Source organism: Dipodomys ordii, unplaced genomic scaffold (assembly GCF_000151885.1).
Source record: "Dipodomys ordii isolate 6190 unplaced genomic scaffold, Dord_2.0 Scaffold102, whole genome shotgun sequence".
Classification (NCBI taxonomy): domain Eukaryota; kingdom Metazoa; phylum Chordata; class Mammalia; order Rodentia; family Heteromyidae; genus Dipodomys; species Dipodomys ordii.
Window position 1 is genome coordinate 5,374,319 of NW_012267318.1, and position 20,488 is coordinate 5,394,806.

The 20,488-nt window shown below is 42.2% G+C and overlaps 1 protein-coding gene across 1 annotated transcript in view; it reads left to right on the plus strand.

Annotated features, from left to right (window-relative positions):
• The first annotated feature begins 14,491 nt into the window (after positions 1-14,491).
• The window catches only part of Fry (furry homolog (Drosophila)), a 291,396-nt gene continuing 285,399 nt past the window's right edge, over positions 14,492-20,488 (plus strand). Inside the window, exon 1 of the mRNA XM_013027318.1 lies at positions 14,492-14,561. Within this exon, the coding sequence (XP_012882772.1) occupies positions 14,492-14,561 (70 nt within the window). The remainder of the gene's footprint in view (positions 14,562-20,488) is intronic.

A 20,488-nucleotide genomic window follows, 5' to 3' on the forward strand; every position in this document is an offset into this window, starting at 1 on the left:
CCTCTTGCTTGCTAGGCCAAAACTCTTAATAGCTGATCCCTTCCCCCCCTCTCCCATTCTTCTTCCTCTCTTTCACCTGCAGGCAGCAGGCTTGGGCAATACTAGCTCTTCATTTTCTTTCTCTCATCCCAATCCTGCTGGGCACCTGCTGTTCACTTGGTCTCTGCTGCTTTCATCTTTTGGCCTTATATTACATTGCATTTCTGTCCTGGGCTCAGTGCTTGTGCTTTCTGTTCTTCCAAGAATCACTCCAGATCCCTGCCACTTTGCTCCAGGAACCCACAGTCATTGTCTTTCTTCCACCAAGAGCAGAAGACCTCTTGGAGGACTGTTTTAAGATTTGATAAGTCCTTTCCACATATCTTTAGAAATCCAGAAGAAGAGGCTGGTGCATTGGATATATGGAGATAGAAGGCCATCCAAGGCTAGCCTCAGGCAAAAGTGCAAAAACCAGTCTGAAAACTAGCTAAAGCAAAAGAGATCTGGAAAGGCATAGAGTACCTGTCTAGCAAGTACAAGGCCCTGAATTCAAACTCCAGGACCGCCAATAATAAAAATAAAAAGGAAACAATCTCAGAGAAATTCAGTCACAGGGGCCCATTCCTGTAATCTTAGCTGTTCAGGAGGAAAAGATTAGGAGAATCACTGGGGCCTGCCCGGGCAAGTGAGACCCAAACAATAATCCTTGCATGGTGGTGGTGTATGTCTGTGATCCCCTTACAAGGAAGACATAGGTGGGATTGCAACCTGAGGCCAGCTTGTGCAAAACCTAGAGAGATGAAAAATAAAGCAAAACAAGAACAACACATACAAGAACATACACACACACACACACACACACACACACACACACACCTCTTACATACAAAACATAGGTCCATAGCATGGCTCAAGTGGTAGAGTATCCGTTTAGCAAATGAGAAGCTCTGACTTCAAACTTCAGTACCACCAAAAGAAAAAAGAAAAGGAAAATTTAGAAGAGCAGAGATGAAAATAATTAGTATTTTGGGAGAATCTTCCCATATTAGGTGCATTTATCATCTATCTTTTTACGATATATTTTTATTGCTATTATAAAGATGATGTACCAAGGCATTACAGTTAAAGTGCAGTTAAGTACATTTCTTCATGGACAATGTCACCTCTTCCCTTGTTCTCTCCTAGGTTTTCCCCTCCCATCCCCACTCACAAGTTATGCAGTTAATTTTCCACATCATATCCGGTGAGCATCACACTGCATTTGGACCTTTGGTCCCTCCATTTCTCAGCTCTCTTTCATTAATCTTACAGCAAAAGAGGGGATTGTTCCCACTTTATTAGTGGCTTAAGCCAACTCCCCAAAGTTTTCAGTGACTTGCGAGAAATCTTTCAGGCCTGGGACTGCAACTCATCTTTTGGTTGTTGTTGTTTTTAATTCCTGGAAAAAGATGGAAGTGGCTGACAGTTGTGCTTGTGCAGACATTTTACTTGGTGGGCGCTGTCTCTATGTCAGGGAAGGGAACAGCCTAGTGTCCTGGTGGGCAGTCATCCTTAATCCTGGAGCCCCTGGAGGAAATGTTTCACCACTAGATGGGGATGGAGCAGCACATCAAGGGGACACAGAGCAAATGGAGACCCAGACATAAGCTTTCCAGAAGAAAATAGTGAGCGGAGTGCTGGTGGCTCACCTCGGTCATCCTAGCTACTTGGGAGGCAAAGCTTGGGAGGATCATGGCTCAAGGCCAGCACAAGCAGTTTGTGAGACCCATGCTCAGTAGAGAACAGAGAACTGGACATGGTATGGCATCTGCCGATTATACTAGCTATGGTTAGAAGTCTAACATGCATGTATCGCACCCAGGCACCTGAGTGAGAGCATCAAACTTTGAGTTGAAAGCGTTAGTACTAGCATGCGTGCACGCACCTATGTGTGCATGAGCATTCCTGTGTACGCCTGCACACACACAAGTCAGTGGAGAGAGCAATGTGTACTTATTGCAGATTCAACCTTTTAGCCAACAGATTTCTCCAAAGGCCTGCCATCGTCTCTTTCTCCCAAGAGTGTAGCAAAAGGCCATTGTCCTTGTCTTTACTTTCCTGCCACCCGTTGTTGTAATAAACACACACATCAACTATGTGTATAAAGAGTAAGATTCAACGATAATGAATTCTTACATTTATAGAACAACAATTTCTAAAAATAGTTCCAAAGGATAAGGAAAAGAGAAACTTGCCTCGGGGAGCAAAGAAGGTGGAAAAAAAAAAAAAGGCTTGAGGTAGGGTGGAGTATTTCTCCGAATACAGTTTCCACCCATCCTGTATTTATCCAGAGACCAGAGTGGCATTTGGATAAGACCCAGGCAAACCACCAACACATTCCTGGAGTGGGTGACTGCTACTTACAAAGCAACACCCCTGGCTTGTCCCTAACCCAAAAACAAAACATTGAGCAGGCTAGAACAATGACCAAGAAGGTGCTAGTGTTTTCTTTAGAATGAAGAGATGAGGAGGGGCCAACCACCCTCTTATTTATCTTGCTCTTGTCCATGGATCCCTACACATCCAATAGTAGCACCCTGGAAATACAAAGGCCTTCCATCCTGAGATGGAACTTTATGTAAAGGGCAGACAGGTCACAGAACTAGGTGGCTCACTGACACCAGCACCTAGGAGAGTAGGGGATGACGCTCCCATAAGCTTGGATTTCTCCACTGCTAATACTTGAGGGAGAAATATTTAGACCCTCCATCTCCATCTCCACCTCCATTTCCCAGGGCCTCTCATAGTGACCTCATGCAACCTTGCCTGTCTGCAAAGCTCATTACTCACACGTCCCCTCTGACTCCTTCCTACTCTGAGCTGGGCATTTGGAGCTGCTCTCTCTCCCAGCAGCCTCCTCTGAGAAGGAGCCCCTCCCTCCTACACAAAGCTCTGCCTGTCTGCTCCAGCAGCTTGGTGATTTCCCACCCTTTCTAAAAACACGCCTTGCTAGACTGTCTGCAGACTCCGCTTGCCCCTTCTCCTTTCTCAGTTACATTTGCTAATGCTTCTGACGAGGGGGGAGATGTTCTTGTATCTGGGCCCTGCTGTCCTCAGGCAAACACTAGAGTCTTCCAAAAGGCTGGGACGACTGGGTCTGCACCAGGAGGCACTAAGAACAGATGGCCATTTGGAAGACTTGGAAGGTGAAATCCTTGCTGTCCAGGGAAGCCAGCACTTCTTTTTAGAGTGGACACTGCAAAGGCATGATGCTGCCCATACCTTCCGTTCTTCAGTGCTGCTGCCCTTCCTCTCAGAGATGGAACTGGGCTTTCAACTTCTTTAGCTTCTGCTTGCTTCTTAGCTTTTAGCTTCTGTCCCTCCCTTCTCCCGCTCCTGTTAACAAGGACTTGCTCAGTATATCTATTCTATCCATTTTCCTCGAAGCCCAATACACGACTTTGAAACAGCCTCAGCAATTTCAAAGTAGATACATTGGTCATTTGCATATTATCTCTTTCTGGTGCCCAGTAGTTTTTTTTAAATTTATTTTCTTGTAAAGATGATGCACAGCGAGGTTACAGTTACATCAGTAAGGCAATGAGTACATTTCTTGTCAAGCATTGTCACCCCCTCCTTTGTTTTTCTCCTACTATCCCTTCCCTCCCCAACTCCCACCATTCCTCCCCTCCCCAGAGTTGTTTCCAGCTAGTGTCTTGTGAGTATCAATTTTGCAATGGGTCATCCTGTGTCCTTTTTTGGGGAATCCTCAGTCATCTTCTCCTTTGAGTCACCCTCTATGTGTATCTTCGGGGGGTACCCTTGACATTTCTTTATAAAAACACAGAGGCTCATGCTTATCATCCTAATTACTCCAGAGGCTGAGTATTATAGTTTGAAACCAGCTTGAGCAGACAAGTCCATGAGGTTTTTACTTCCAGTAAAAACAAAAACAAAAGTAGAGCTGTAGCACAAGTAGGAGAGCAAAAAAGCCAAAGGAGAGCAAAAAGACCTGAGTTCAAGCCCTAGTACTGTGGGAGGGGGAGAGATCAGAAGGTAAATCCATTGTCCCCAAATTAAATAATATATGCCAAATATTTACAGAAAAAAAGTTATTATCTATTATTCTACTTCTCATGTGCTAGAGTTTCTACTCAAAGTATAGAAGAGGTTGGTTTGCCCAACCTCTTGATGAGATGAAGTATTCTACATTATATAGAAAAGCTTCCTTTTCTTTAATCGTTCCTTACTTTAAAAGTTCTTTCCTTTAATATTTTTTACATGATATCAAGAGTACTGATGATTTTTTAAAAAGGAATATTTGCTCATAGTCCTAAAAGGATTTATTTTTTATCAATAAATCCTAGAAATAGTGATCACTTAATCATTTGAATGCAACTAAATATTCATTCATGCAGGAAAGAACTGTTAGTCTTTGGGAAAGGGTGGTTATGGATATAAATGAATTGTTCTGTTTTATTAAGCATTGGTTATCTGTGTACTTTCATTAAATATCAATATGCAAATCACACACTGTCTTCTGCTGTGTCAAAAAGACCTAATCCCTTTTTGTTTTGTTTTTTGGTACCAGTATGGGGCCTTGACCGAGGCCTCCACCTCTCACTTGGCTTCTTTGCTTAAGGCCACTGCTCTACCACTCGAGTCACAACTCCACTTCCAGCTTTTAGTGGTTAGTTGGAGATGAGAGTCTTCAAACTTTGGTCCTCAGAGCTTAGCTTCCTGTGTAGCTAGGATTACAGGTGTGAACCTCCTGGCTCAAAACTTAATCTTTTATAACTATGTATTCACAGTCGGTATCCTTTGCTGATAGCTATGTTAAACCTGTTTGCATCTGAGTTTAATAACTTCTCTGGTTGTTGCTGGTGTTTGCGGATAAGATATAAAGTTGTCAGTACTCTGCTGATAGGGGTGTTGGGAAAAACTTTTCCTGTATTTTCTCTCTGCATATATGTCCATAAATATAGTATTACATGTTGAGTATGCTGTAACTCAACTCTGTAGATCTTTGAGGTCAACTCTTGGTAAGGGCAAAATATATGTGAAAGATAGTCTTTCCTGGTTTGAACAATGGATTGATAATAGTCAAAGACACAGATTAAGTCTAAATTAGGTGGTGTGTCTGTATGTGTGTGTGTGTGTGTGTGTGTGTGTGTGTGTGTGTGTGTGTGTCTATCTGTCTGTCTGTCTGACTGACTGTCTGGGTGTATATTAAGCTAGAACTCAGGGCCTGGGCACTGATCTTTAACTTTTTTGCTCAAGTTTGGCATTCGTATCACTTGAGTCACACCCACACTCCCTGCTTTTCTGCTGGTTAATTGGAGACAAGAGTCTTATGGACTTTTTTGCCCAGGCTGGCTTTGAACCATACTCCTCAGATCTGAGCCTACCTGAGTAGTTAGGATTACAAGTGTGAGCCATCGATGCCTGGCTTAAATCAGGTTAATTTTGAGATGAATCTAAACTATCCACAACCTCCACTCAGTGAGAGGTGAACACTGGGACCTCAGTTGCATATATATAAATATGTATATATATATATATATATATCTTAAAATATGTATATATTATTTACCTTCAACTTTATTGGCAAGCCCATCTTACCTTTGTAGCCATCAGGGGTGACTGGGGATGGGGGATCCCTCTATAGTAGCAGCATCCCTTTTTCTCTCTCTTCCTAAACTGACTATGGACTTAAGGGGACATTTTGTGCTGTGTACTCTGGCTCCACTACTGCTAAGTGTGTATCATCTATCTGCACATTGGCTTAATCTTCAAAATGGACTCGATGAACCCTAGTTACAGATGCTTGACAACACTGATAGAGCAATGACTCAGCTTTGATACACAATGTCACTCTGCTCCTAACAGCTTTTGAGGATTTGCCCTTGAAGTCACTATTCTGCTGCATGGAGCAGAGTACAGGAAGTGGTCTGATTTTCTTTTCCCAGGGCAGAGGCTTGGGATCACAAGCCTTGATGTCACAGTTCTACTTCATTCCCATGAGGTCATAATGCCAGATTTAGAAAGATGCCCAGCAAGTGTGCCCTTTCGTGCAGCCTTGTCCTCTGAGAGACAGCCGAGACCTCAACAAAGAACTTACAAAATGTCAGTTTTTGCCTTGAGTGACAATGGTTTATGGGAGAGGGGCCCCTCCATGCACCGAACACCAGTGGGTGATTCCAGCCTTTTCCCTTGCCCCATGTTGCCTCTTTGTTGTGGCTACCAGCTCCTTATAAAACTCCTTTGCAGAAAAGCTGAGTAGGGAATTAGAAAGGTAACTACAGCTGAGTATCGGTGGCTCAAGCCTGTAAAGTTTAGCTACTCAGAAAGCTGATAACTGAAGATCATGGCTCGAAGCCAGCCAGAACAGGAAAAGTCCATGAGACTCATATCTCTAATCAACTACTAAAACAGTTCAAATAGAGGAGTGGCTCAAGTGGTAGAGCACCAGCCTTGAACAAAAAAGGCAAGGGACAATGCCCGTGCCCTGAATTCAAGCACTAGTACTGACAAAAATATCTGGGTTCTGCTGCTATTGTTTTTTGTTTTTGTTTTTAATGCAAACTATTTTAGGGAACATGAGTTCTTGTTTCTTTCTATGCAGAAACAGACTGCATCAATGAAATTCTGTGGTATTCAAAAAATTTAAATGTGCCCCATTGAAAAAGTTATTTGCAGTGGATAGTAATGAAGTAAATGTTTTCAAGACCTACAGATCTATTTTTGTGATGTCTGTGTCTGTGTGTTGGATATTGTAAAGGAATGATTATTGCATTTTTAGGCAGGGCCATGTGAGCACCGTGAGCATCATTTTTTTTTCTCTACTGTTTCATAGAATGTGAGCGATCAGCCCAAACTGTGCATTTAAAGTAGGTCAAAAGAGAAATCTGTTACTTATTTTAACACATTGTTCTTCAGGTGATCTCTGCAAGGCCTCTTATTCATTCTAGAACTCAAAGAAATATGAAATCCTTTCTCCGTATTTGTCACCAAATGATGTCTGCTGCTTTCATTTTAAACTCTCTAGGGGCTGCTTATTTTGATTGGGAACAATCCTTATGCAACAACGTATAATTGTAGGACTCTCATACACTTAATTCTTTTTTAAATGTGAAATTGCTGATTGGATATTACTAATGCATATATATATATATGACTATTTTGTCTTCTAGTGATTTTTCTTTGTTGCTTGTGAGACACATCTCTGTTGTCTGCATATGAATGTGGGTGTCACTCCATGACAAGGATTACATATGTGCACCCCTCCACTGGGAAAGAGGGCAGACTTCAACCCTAACCCAACAACTTAAGTTAGGTAATGGCTCTGGAGGTGGGCAAGCTTCCATTCTGCCTAGCTTTGTTTCACTTTTTTCTTAACACTATGCATTTTAGCTTGAAAAAAAAAAAAAGAATTCCAAGGTGCTAGGAAAGCTGAAATGAATCATGAATCAAAACACAAACCAGCCAGGCACCAGAGGCTCCCACTTGTAATTTTAGCTACTCAGGAGGCTGAGATATAGATATAGATATATAGTATGAAGCCAGCTACAGTAGAAAAATCTGTGAGACTCTTATCTCCAATTAATCTGCAAAAAGCTACAAGTGGAACTGTGGATCAAGTGGTTGAGAACAAAGCTTGAACCAAAAAGCTAACGGACTGCACCCAAACTTTGTGTTCAAGTCCCACTGCTGGCACCAAATACAAAAACAACATATGCAAAAAAAGAAAGAAAGAAAAGAAACCCACAAACAGATTGCATTTCTTTTATTGTTTTTATTGTTATTTTAAAGGTGATATACAGACAGGATACAGTTATATAAGTCAGGTAATGAATAAATTTCTTTTTGGACAATGTCATCTCTTCCCTCACTCCCAGTTTTCCCCACCTGTCCCCACCCACAAGCTGTATAGTTCAGTTTCCACATAGTGTCTAGTGAGTACCACTGCTGCATTTGTTTACCCTTTATGCCTCCATTTCTGTTCCTACCCTTACCCTCCCAAAGACAGATAAACCAACAAGACAAAAGGGAAAGAAAACAAAAACAGCAACAAAGAAAAAAAAGCTCTTGTTTTCATTTCCTGGAGTTCATTCCGATAAATATTATTTCATATGATCAGAGGCACATAGTCATTGTGCCTTTGTGTTCCTCTCCTAAGAACGTTCTTCTTTGGTCTTACTCTGCATGAATGCCTAGAGTCCTATATATTTTTCATGTCAGATTGCACTTCTGTTGCATATCTTTCTCCCACAGGCTGCAGATAATCTTGAACAGGTATGGTCTGCCTGGTCCCTCACTCAATGAACATGTTTATTCCATGAGGACTTATTGTGTGTGGCAAGCAGAGGGGATTACAAAATGGAGGAGACCCAGGTCCACTGGAAAGAGGAAAGGACTAGGAACATGGCAGGAGGGAGACAAATGACACCAATTGTGAAATATAGACTCTTTCCCTCTTCTTCTATGCTGTCACCCAGCAAGCTGAGGCATAAAGGATGTTGGTCATTATCTTCGCTGTAGTCTCTTGCTCTTCTACCCTCCCTAGCCTGTTTGCCATCCTATACAGCATCCACATCACCATATAGGCTACCCACCCTCTACATAGAGTCTTGAGCTTATGCAGTCTTGCATTAGTGTTCAGAGCCAATCCTCACCTATGACTACTTTGAGAGCTGAGCTCAGGCCCCATTTCTCACAGTGTCCCTGAACTTCTCTACTCTGGGTTAAGTGTCCCTATAGAGACCAAAACCTGTATAATGAATCAAATTATTATGGAGAGAAAAAGAACGCTTCTCCCATTTCCTTCCAAGGACTACAGCCCCGGGGATCCTTTTTTTTTTACCCTGGTAAAAGCTAGGCTGGAGGGAGGAGAGGAGTCTAGTAGAACAGATAGAACCTAAAGTCTCTTCCTTAGTGATAACAGAAGGTCTTGGCATCTCTTTCTGAAATTCTCTTAAGAAATTGATTCTCAACTTTCTTGTGATTCAAAAATACTGCTATGACTACATCCATTGATGATGATGATGATGATGATGATTGGTGATGATGATGATGTTGGGGGGGGGAGAAGTGACTCTAAATTGGCTAGACCTAGAATTTACCAGCCATATACTTTGACCTTATTTAATGTTTCTTTAAGCCTCAGTTTTCTTGTCTGTAAAATGGGATAGTAGTAAAATTTATCTCATAAGCTTCAAGTGAAGATTAAATATAGTTTAGCCCAGCATTTGTGTTCAATGAATATAGATGGTATCATTGATCATTATGACTCAATGTCTTCTTTCTACCTTGATGCCATTTCCTCACCCTTCTACTGTTATCTTTCCCTCGGCCCCAATTTCTCAGCCTAATTTCCTGCTTAACGATACGTGGTAGGTTCACCCAAGATTTTAAAGGTAGGATTACTTGTTTTACAGGAATGAAAGCTGAGATAGCTTTAGGTCATTTTGAATGACTTCTGAAGTCAGGAAACAAGCCGGGGACAGACTCCTGAAATCAACCAGGATCTTTATTGTGTTTTAAAGTACCTTGGTCCAGGTGCTCCTACCAACCACATTATTTTAAATAAGTTCCCCCAGAGAAAGAGAGGAGACTAAAGGGTCTATGCTTTCTTCTAGCTCATTGCAGGTGTCATTCTCTTTGATTTGCAGACCTTTCAACAGAACAAAGGCCTTTTCTTGTTGTCTTTTCCTTCCTTCCTTCCTTCCTTCCTTCCTTCCTTCCTTCCTTCCTTCCTTCCTTCCTTCCTTCCTTCCTTCCTTCCTTCCTTTGTTCCTCCTCCTCCTCCTCCTCCTCCTTCTCTCTCAGAATGAGAAAAAAAGTAGAGAAGCTTTGGAGATTGACAGACAGAAATCCATCTCCCAGCTGCCGAAACAGGCTTCACAGGGAGACCTAGATGCCATTAAAGACATTCCCTTCTAAATAGTATTTAAAATTTTATGATAGTTTCCTTTGAATTTATGTATGATTGGCCTTCTCTGCAAGTTAGTAAATTTATAGTAGTATCAAAAGCTTTAAAAAAAAAAAGCTAGTTCAGATCTCTTTTTATGAACACTTAGAGAATCTCTGTATGTTTTAGTCATGAGATGGAAGAGCTTGTGTGCTTACAGCAGTTGAGTTTACATGTCTCCACCTGCCATCCCAAATAGTTATTGTTGGTATTCCTGTATAAATGGTGTTTTTAAAAAGTATTTTACTAGCCGGGCATCGGTAGCGCACGCCTATAATCCTAGCTACTCAGGAGGCTGAGATCTGAGGATTGAGGTTCAAAGCCAGCCTGGGCAGGAAAGTCCATGAAACTCTTATCTCTTATCACCAGAAAACCTAAAGTGGTGATGTGGCTCAAGTGGTAGAGCACTAGCCTTGAGCCAAAGACCTGAGGGACAGTGCCCAGGCCCAGAATTCAAGCCCCATGACCAAAAAAAAAAGTATTTTACTTTGGCTGGGAAGGTGGCTCAGTGGTAGTGTGCTTGCCTTGCATGCATGAGGCCCTGGGTTCAATTTCTTAGCACCACATAAGTAGAAAAAGCCAGAAGTGGTGCTATGGCTCAAGTAGTAGAGCACTAGCCTTGAGCTGAAGAGCTGAAGAGCTGAGGGACAGCGCCCAGGCCCAGAGTTCAGGCCCCATGACTGACCCTCTCTCCTCCCCCTAAAAAAAGAGTATTTTACTTTAAAACAAATTCCATAGGCAGTAGCCTGGAGCAGGCATCAATCACCTGTTTCCTAGCAGAAATTAGTTTCCATCTGAGAGGAGAAAATGAAGGAAAGAAAGAAGAACAAACAGGTTGGTAGGGATAAAAGTGGTGGACAGAACACATGACAGATAACATGTGATTCAACATGATGCTCTAGTTCCCCAGAGGCCTTGGGCTCCTGCTTAAATCTTTCTTCTTCCCATAATGCTTTGAGTTCCTGTTCAAACATTTCTTCCCATAATGACATTGGTGCCCATGCAACCAATGAAAAGCACCAGGGCAGAACATGGACAGGGCATCAAGCAATCATCACAAAGCATGGGGAGAGGAAATACGGAAGGAGCCCACATTATCATAAACTGCTTTCCAGGAGGAGTCCACTGGCCTCTCCTTTGGGGGCTCCTCTCTTTGCATAGTCTTTTGATACTCTCCTTTCCTTGTTAAATATACTTGCTTAATCTGCTTTTTTAAAAAAAAATTATATTCTTGCTAGGCCTAGGTAGCTCACACCTGTAACCTTAGCTACTCTGAAGGCTGAGATCTGAACATTACAGTTTGAAACCAGCATGAACAAGAAAGTCTGTGAGACTCTTGTCTCCAATAAACTACTCAGAAAAAGCTAGAAGTGTCTGTGTAGCTCAAGTGGTAGAGCACTAGCCTTGAGAAAGAGAATTTCAGGGACAAAGCCTAAGCCATGAGTTCAAGCTCCAGGATAGCAGGGGCATGTGCATACACATGTATGCACACACGCGCACACACACACACTATATATGTATATATGTATATACACACATATAGATGTGCGTATATATTCTTGAGTACTTAGGAATTCCTAATATGAATGAGCAGGAATAATAATAAAGTTTAATAATAAGAAATAGAATAGGATGGCATGTTTATATCAAATGGTAGCATCCATCCTGAGGGCTTTCCATACATAATGTCATTTACTCTTTAGGACAACTGTAGAAAGTGGGTCCAGAGATGCTAATTTACAAGTGAAAGAAACAAAGCCTAGTAGCCAGGTTAGTAGCTTTCCTTAGGACTAAAAGATAGGAAGGGCTGAGGCCTGATGGGAACCTTGAGGGCCAAAGCACTGTGCCTCATCTTTCATTGCCATTTAAAATAGGACAGACAACAGCTAAGGGAGGAGGTTACACAAGCATTAAGGAGTTGAGATAGATGGGAGCAGAAAATATGTAAGCGGGTGACATTGATTGAGATGTGTTATTCTCATAAATTGACATGAAATCCCTTCATAAATAAATATTTCAATTTGTGACTGAGGGAAATTTCAGTTCATAAATTTGAATTGAAGCCTTTTTGTACTACCACTTAAAAAAAAAAGATCAAAAATTTGTTTTCAGATGGAATGATAGTTTTGAAGTAAAACCTTTGGGCCTTCTTTTACTTAGAATCCATAGGAAGTCCAGGAGATAAAAGAAAAAGAGTTCATCAACCTTAGCATGCATATGAATTAGAAAGAAGTCTATAGCCAGGCATTGTTACAGACTGTCTATAATCCTAACTACACTGGAGGCTGAGATCTGAGAATGTTTGTTTATCATTAAACTTTATTTTAATGAGCCTCAAATTTTTTTTGACAGGTGTGTGTGTGTGTGTGTGTGTGTGTGTGTGTCTCAACAGATTTTGACTTTTAAAGCCAGTAAGGGCAGAAAACTCTAAAAGACTCTTATTTCCAGTTAACTAACAAAAAGCTGGAAGTGGAGGTATGGCTCATGTGGTAAAACATCAGCTTTGAATGAAAAAGCCAACCCAGAGCCTGAGGTCCTGAGGTCAAGCCCTCAAAGTTAGAAAGAAGAAATTAGAAAGAAAATTAGAAAGCAAGCAGGAAGAAGGAAGGAAGGAAGGAAAGAAGAAAGGAAGGAAGGGAGGGAGGAAGGGAGGGAAGGAGGGAGGGAGAGAGAGGAAGGACAGAAGGAAGGAATGGAAGAAGGAATCCACAAGGAATCAATCTGCTGAGAGATTTCATGAGAATAAAATGCTGTGAGCAGAGACTGGAGGCAGAGTGGTCCAGCGCTTGCCTTTGTTTAAATGGAAAGAGTTTGGAAAGCTCATTTTCCTAATAAGCTGGGATATTTCAGAACATAGCTCTAGAAATGCTATTTAATATTCAATTGTTAAACATATTTTATCTTAAAAGCACATTGGCAAGGTGCACTGTATTCATAAACCAACATGTTGAATTAAAACCCCTTTCTGGGGCTGGGAAGGTGGCTCAATGGTAGAGAGCTTGCCTTGCATGCATGAGGCCCGGGGTTCGATTCCTCAGCACCACATAAGCAAAAAGAAAAAAAAACCCTTTCTGCAGGTACTTAAAGATTTTTTAATTAAAAAAGTAAAAGTATATTCATTTTCCTTCCATTTCTTAAGATAATTGTGAATCTAGGAAGGTGTGGGGGGGAGGGTTGCCTAACATGTGTTATGTTAAATAATTTTCACATAGTCTTATTCTTTTAGAAAAGGTTAATATAAATGTCCCCATGGGATGGGGGGGGGGGAGTTGAGATTCGCTGGACCAAATCTCACCTGCTCAAGCCTCAACCTGTCATTCTTAAAATACACCAGTTTTCTCTAATACCCCAGTCCAGCTAAATGATCATGTGAAACAAAGCTCACACTGAAATCAGAACACTTGATATCGAGAATTCATGAAGTTAAAAAAAAAAAAGCCTTTGTACACCGAATGCTTTGGCTTGCTTCTCTTTTTACTACATATAACATCAGCTTCATGGGGCAGCAGGATTCTTAGAAATTGGGAGGATTGAGAAATTGGTCCGGCGATGGAATCCCTGGCATTCCGTAAACAAGCAGGGTGCACATGTCAGGGCTTGGGGGGCCTCCTTGGAAAAAGCCTCGCATTCTGTGAGCGAGCAAGCGAAGGCACACACCACCTGTGTGTGTGTGTGTGTGTGCGTGCGTGTGTGTGTGTGTGTGTGTGTGTGTGTGTAGCTTTTCCATCACCAAAGGAGGCTGCGACCAGATGCGATTGTGTAGCCTGGCTTACCGCAGCGTGCCGCAGTTGTGTAGATTTCAGAGACAGACAGCAGGGGAAGTAGCAGGCGGATCCCCTGCCCGGCCCGGCTGGGGCCCTGGAAGCTCAGAAAGGCCCTGCTAAAGCCCGCAGATTTCCTCCTCCTCCTTCCTGCAGCCCAGGTTGGAGGCCGAGTGAGAGCGCGGTGGCTCCAAGTGGAGACCCTCACCGGGCAGGGCAGGGACAGAGAGGGCAAGGGGCGGAGTTCCTGAGCCTGTCCCTCAAGCCTGGGTGTCTACGGCAGGGAGGAGGCTGGCCAAGAATCCCTCCCTCCCCTCCTCTCCCTCCTTCCCCCCCACAGAAAGCGGATCACGGTTCAGGTGGGGACTTCCTCGCTGCTACCCTACCTGGGTTGGAGCAGAGTCTGTGGGCGGACCCGCAGCAGGCATTTCTGGTTATGGTAGCCCAGAAATGAAAACAGAGCCTGCCTTCTGGGAGGACTGCAAGGAGATAGATCAGCACTCGGCAAGTAAGAAGCCCGTCCTGGCCCCAGAAGAGGAGGAGGAGGAGGAGGAGGAGGAGGAGGAGGGGGAGGAAGAAGAAGAGGAGTGGGAGGAGCAGTGGCTGAGCATCCCTCTTAGGCTCAGCGATGGGCTTTAAATGAGGGCTCCCTGCCCGCGCTGGAGGTGGATCTGCAGAGCCTCCCTCCCCGCTCTGACCCGTCGCTTACATCACTAACCCGTGTGACAGGCGTCTCTCCACGCTTGGTACCTGCTCCTTCAGCAGCCTCCCGTCCGTCCGTCCCTCTTTGTATGCTGCAAACATGGCCAGCCAGCAGGATTCCGGCTTCTTTGAGATCAGTATCAAATATTTGCTGAAATCTTGGAGTAATAGTGAGTACTAGAAAATAACCTTTGTTTGTGTGTGTGTTTGTTTGCTGGATGTTGCGTAAGGTTAGAGAAATCAGATCTGCACCACTGTTAACACATATCTGTGTGGGCCCAGGAAGTTTTATTTAATTTTTATTTATTTATTTATTTGCTTCCATCTGCTGTGGGGGGGGGAATCCAAATGTCAGGGGCTCAACTAGCTTTGCTTAAGTGCTTCGGAGCTGCAGTGGAATGACAGACGATCTTGTTTGCTTAATTTTCAAGTGGCTATGTGGCCCTTCTGACTGGCGAGCATACGTTCGGGCTTCGAGGGCTGCAGTTTCCTGGCTCGGTATTTATTTGATTTGCTTAGAGCATTATCTAAATATTTTGTGAAGTGCAGTTTAATCAAAGGGGTGTGGCAGGGTTTCTGAATACTTCGTAATTGTTTTATTAGGGTATTGTCTGAAGAAAAAACACTCCTCACTAGTCCAAAACCTGAAGGCTTATCTTATTATTATTATTATCATTATTATTAATATACCCAGAGGCAGTTACATATGTTTTGTTTTAGAATGCCATTTAATACTAGCATTACAAAAATCTTCATGTTTCTTCTAGTCCAAATAAAGTGCATTTTTGTGAAATATAAACAAATGAGACTTGGCCCCAATCATTCATTCATTAGGCTATTCAGAGAATATTATGGCTTCTGAAGTTCTATTTCTGACCTACATACAGATTTTAGCAATACAATTTCAAGAAGGCAACCTCTAACCCATTCCTAATACAGGGTCAGACAAGAAAGAAAAGAAAGAAAGAAAGAAAGAAAGAAAGAAAGAAAGAAAGAAAGAAAGAAAGAAAGAAAAAGAATTGAGGCCTTCAGGTGATCAGTGATGTCTTGTATTTTTCTGAACAGTTTAAAAACAAAGTCTTCTGTGTTTAACCAACAGTCTTTGTACATGCTTCAGATGAAAAGATTGGTTGGCATTATAGATTTTGAATTGCTTTGCATTAAATTTTTCCCCAAGAAAAATTTGAGTTTTATTTGGTATATACTAATTAACCTACCTGAATCGAAAGAGGTGTCAATTAATAATCTCTACAAATGACCTGGGGCCAAGGTTGTTCTTAAGTAAACAAACCCTAGTCTGGAGAAAACCTGGGTTTATAAATGGCTTAGAGAAAATGATGACAGTACCTTCATCCTGAAAGTATGGGATTATGAGGTTCTCAATGATATCCATAGAAACCATTTTTCCCAGGGCTTTTTCACACTCTTGTATACACTATGGAGCTTGTGTGCAGCTGTTTTTCTACAAATGGGAAGCCATTTGGGAGGCATAAGGTTGCCCAAACACCACTGTCTTATTGGTTAAAACCATAATCATTTAACTTGAATTCATTATGTGTATACTTCATGCTCAAGAATGAATCTTCCTTTGTCTACTCTTTGATTAATGAAAAGAATCTGATATACTAGATACCTTATAGCGCATTTTTTTACTGAAAAAAAAACTTAAAGAGTTTGACAGTAGTGTGTGATCTTTAATCACCATTTAATTATTCCAGAGTCTGACTATTTTTTCCCCCATCAGTCTTTGTCATTGCCTAATTCAATCTTAAAACATCACGATATGACAATACTTAGTCTGGTGGGATTTCTTTTCAAATCACAGCCCTGATCTATTTTCAGATGACTCTAGACAAAGCGTAAGTTCTTTCCTAAACTCTTTTCCTTCTCCCAGCACACATATCCCAACAAGGACTCAGAAGGACTGTTCAAATCTCCTTCTAAAGTACCTGTATAGTTTCAAATTCTCCCAATTGCATCAGCCAAACATTTAGCTACAAGATGTGGCTAAGGTACAACCCCAGAACCCTGTATCTTAATTCCTTTATCAAGCAAGACTGCCCTTGGTGAATCTCCAGTGTTCTTGGGGGAGAGGAGGCCAGAATGTTTTTTTAGTCCTTTCTTGAAAGAAAAAAAATATAGTCCATGTTTATCTTCTTAGAGCTTGTTACAACACTTGCCTGATTACAGCCTAACATAGTTTTCATTGCTAAGTTTCACATAGTTTCAGTAGCAAGAAGAAAAAAGCATTTGTGCTGAAGGCAAAGTAGGAAACAGCAGCCTTAGGGCTCAACCTCCTCCTAACTTTGCCTGGAGGAGGCACTGGATGAGGCACTAATTATGCCTGCCCATGCTTGTCTACCAGCCGAGGTTGGAGAGGTAAAGGTGCCCGTCCACGTACCTGAATGAAGAACCTTCCCCCTAATTGTATGATGTGATTATTTACAAAAGCACAGCAATTAAAAAGCAATAAAAACACCACGGGCACCAGTGCCTCACACCTGTTATCCAACTACTCAAAAGGCAGAGATCTGAGGATCACCACTGGAGAACTCCAGGAAATGCTTCTCTCCAATTAACTACGAAAAAGCCAGAAATGAAGATATAGTACAAGTGGTAGAATGCTAGCCTTGAGCAAAAAAGATAAAGGACAGTGGTCAGGCCTTGAGTCAATCTCCAGTGTAAGCACCCAAACCCCCACCCAAAAAACAAAAACAGTGAAACAAGCTCTGTTGCTATGGCTGCTTGCTTTGCTAGATGATAGTAAGAGGAAAGATGATTTCCTAAGCATTTTCTGGTTAAAGTTTCCATTTTTTTAAAGTCATATTGTAGGGAAAATGTAATTTTATGTACCCTTGTCTCCTTGGAAGAATTAGCAAGCCAATTAAGTAAATCAGTTGTTCCTTGGCAAGTTGTAGAAGCTTTTTATTCAGTATTCAGTTTGACGTTCTCCTCTTCCTTGCCACACCCATCCTGTCCGGCTGCCCTTTAAGTTTGAATGGGCAGAGCTGGAAATCAAATGCTCTGATGTCTGGAAAACGTTTCCTGTACACACCTCACTGAAGTGCTTCCTTACGCCCTAGACACCTTGCCTATTGCTCTTTCTTTCCTTTCCCCCCTCTTCCCCTTCCCTTTTCCCCTTCCCTCCCTCCCTTCCTCCCTTCCTTCCTTCCTTCCTTCCTTCCTTCCTTTATTCTTTATTTTCTCTCTCTCTCTCTCTCTCTCTCTCTCTCTTTATCTTCTTTTCTTTTCCTTTCTTTCAATACTGCTCTTGTCTAGCAGTCTACCACTTAAGCCATTAACTCCATTTCTAGCCTTTGGGCATTTAATTGGACATAAGAGTCACACCACCCTTTCTTGCTCAGGCTGGCTTCCAGTCATATCCTCCAATCTCAGCCTCCTAAGTAGCTAGGATTACAGGCATGAGCCCCCAACACCTGCTTTCCTTCCTAACTCTTGTCCCAATCTTCCCCCTTGCAGAGCAGTACCCCAAGCTACTGCCCCTTGCTATCTGTGGCCACAACCACCCTTCTCAGTTTAATCTGGACTGCTTAGTTGTGTCTTGATAAATGAAAGGCCCCTCTTCCACTGAGTGCCAGTGGCCAGCATTCAGGACCCTCTTTCAGCTACTCAGTCATCCTCTCCTCTTGCTTTTCTGCTCTAGGCATTCTTTTGTCTTCTTCTCTGTCTTCCATCCACTGATTTGCTCCCACGTTCATTCCTGTGCACGTGTCAGCCCCTGATCTTCCACATCCTCACCAAGAGCACATAAGGTACAGGGCCAGATGGGCTTGTGTCTGCTCCCCAGCTCCTGTACTTGTGTGGCCTTGGAGAGTTTATTCATGATTCCATGTCTGTTTCTGCATCTGTGAAGTGGAAGAAAAAAAGGGGGGTGCTCCAGCAGAGCCAGTGAGGTGTGAAGATAGCACTTGGCATACTATCTAGCACACTGTAAATGCTCAATAAATGTTACAATAATACTTGTGTGTTCAAATGCTTTCTTCTCTGCTAAACTCACTGAAAATTGGGCTTGGGCCATTCTTCCCTTAGCCTTGGCATCCTCAGTGGGTTATTTTATGAGTAGTCAGTTCTGGCTACACCACTGGAGAAGGGAGCTACGTGAAGAGATGCCAGTAAGTTATTTGCTTTGGGTGATTCTTTTTCCCCCTCAAGATCTACTTTTTAAAATCTCCCACCATTTTACTTTATTTTAATTGATGATGATGATAATGATGATGATGTAATTGCCCAAAAGCACTATGAGGACAATGCTTCTTAGTTAATGTCACCCCTTTCTTCATTCTCCCCCATGTTCCCCTTTTCATCCCTGCCCATGAGTTATCTAGTTCATTTTTCATTTCATTTTATTATTTTCCTTTCATGATACAGAGGACCAAACTCGGGGCTCTGCTCTTTCTCAGCTAATATCAGAATATTCCTACCTCCCCTAAGTACGTACCTTCTGGCAACATAGGAGTTGGCCCAGGAATTTCTCAGTAGCAGAAAAATCACCTTGGGCTTTTAGGTTTACTACAGAGTGAAAAGTTCCAAGCTTTTTTTTTTTTTCACAGGGAGGGATGGCTTTCCTGGCGTTGCTGCACAGAGCTGGTGTGTGGGCTCTTGCAGTAGTCTGAAAGCTCTAAATGGCTTCCTTGTGTTTGTAACCCCCCTGCCACCCCAGGATGCCCAGTGAACACTGGCCCAATGAGTGAAGGTACATTAAGATCCATTCAACACCTTGTTTTTTCCACAGGGTAGTCTCCACCCTTCCTATAATATTTGACAAACCTTGCTACACCATGGTGGAAATCTTTTGCATGCACATTAACCTCTTTCAGGTTTGTAGAAGCCATTCACAAATAGTCGTGTGATGGGGGTAGAACTGAATCATCTTGGCAGTGGGCAGAGGTCGGTGTGCATTGTAGTAGGTCCAGCATTGCTCTAGAAACACTTGCATCCATTCATTGAAGACTCAGATGCAGTGTTCTTCAGGTACGTTGCAGTTAGGGCATTTGTATTTGTGTTGGTAAGGAGATTCTGTAGCCTAAAAATGTTGGTTTGTGTGGAGTTGAGTTTGCTCTGGAACCAAAGAGAAATTGTGGGCAAGTATGGATGTAATGCATCTTGAACTGGTGACAAAGCAGTGGTTTGGTTTTCTTTTTGTTTGTTTGTTCATTTTTGTTGTTGGTTTTGTTTGTTTTTGCCAGACCTGAGGCTTGAACTCAGGGCCTGGGCACTGTCCCTGAGCTACAGTGCCACTTCTGGCTTTTTCTGTTTATGTGGTACTGAGGAATCGAACCCAGGACTTCATGCACTCTACCATTAAACCACATTCCTTGTCCCAAAGCTATGCTTTTAATGCCTGGTTGTATGATGGCAGAACTCCAAGAATCCTATGAGAAAAACTTAAGAAAAAGTTAAAGACTAATGGTAGGTTTTTGTCATTTTGTTTTGGTTTTGATGTTGGTACTGGGGCTTGAATTGAGAACCTGGACCTTTGACCCTTAGCTTTTGTGCCCAAGGCTTATGCTCTACCACTTAAGCCACAGCTCCACTTCTGGCTTTTTGGCAGGTAATTGAAGATAAAAGTCTCATAGACTTTCCTGCCTAGGCTAGCTTCCAACTGTGATCCTCAGATCTCAGCCTGCTGAGTAGCTAGGATTACTAGCCTGAGCCACCTTACTTTAATGTTAGTTTTACTCTAACAATGAAACCTACTTCAAACATACTTTACAAGTTTGTTTTGTTTTATTTTGTTTTTTTAATTAAATTTTTTTGTGTGTGAACATACTGTACAGAGGGGTTACAATTACATGGGCAGGTTAATGCGTACATTTCTTATCAAGCATTGTAGCCTCCTCCTTTGTTTACCCTTCACATCCCTTCCCAGCCTCCCCCCACCACACCAATGTTGTAAAGCTCATTTTTGACATGACAACTTGTATTTCTCATTGTTGCAACAGGTCCACCTGTATCCTTAAACAACGGGTTTTTCCCCATCGCCTCCACAAGTTATACTGACATCAAATATAGTGAAAGCAGGGGTTATACTGTGGGGGAGGGACATACAAAGCAACAAAGAGATAATCTTATAAAT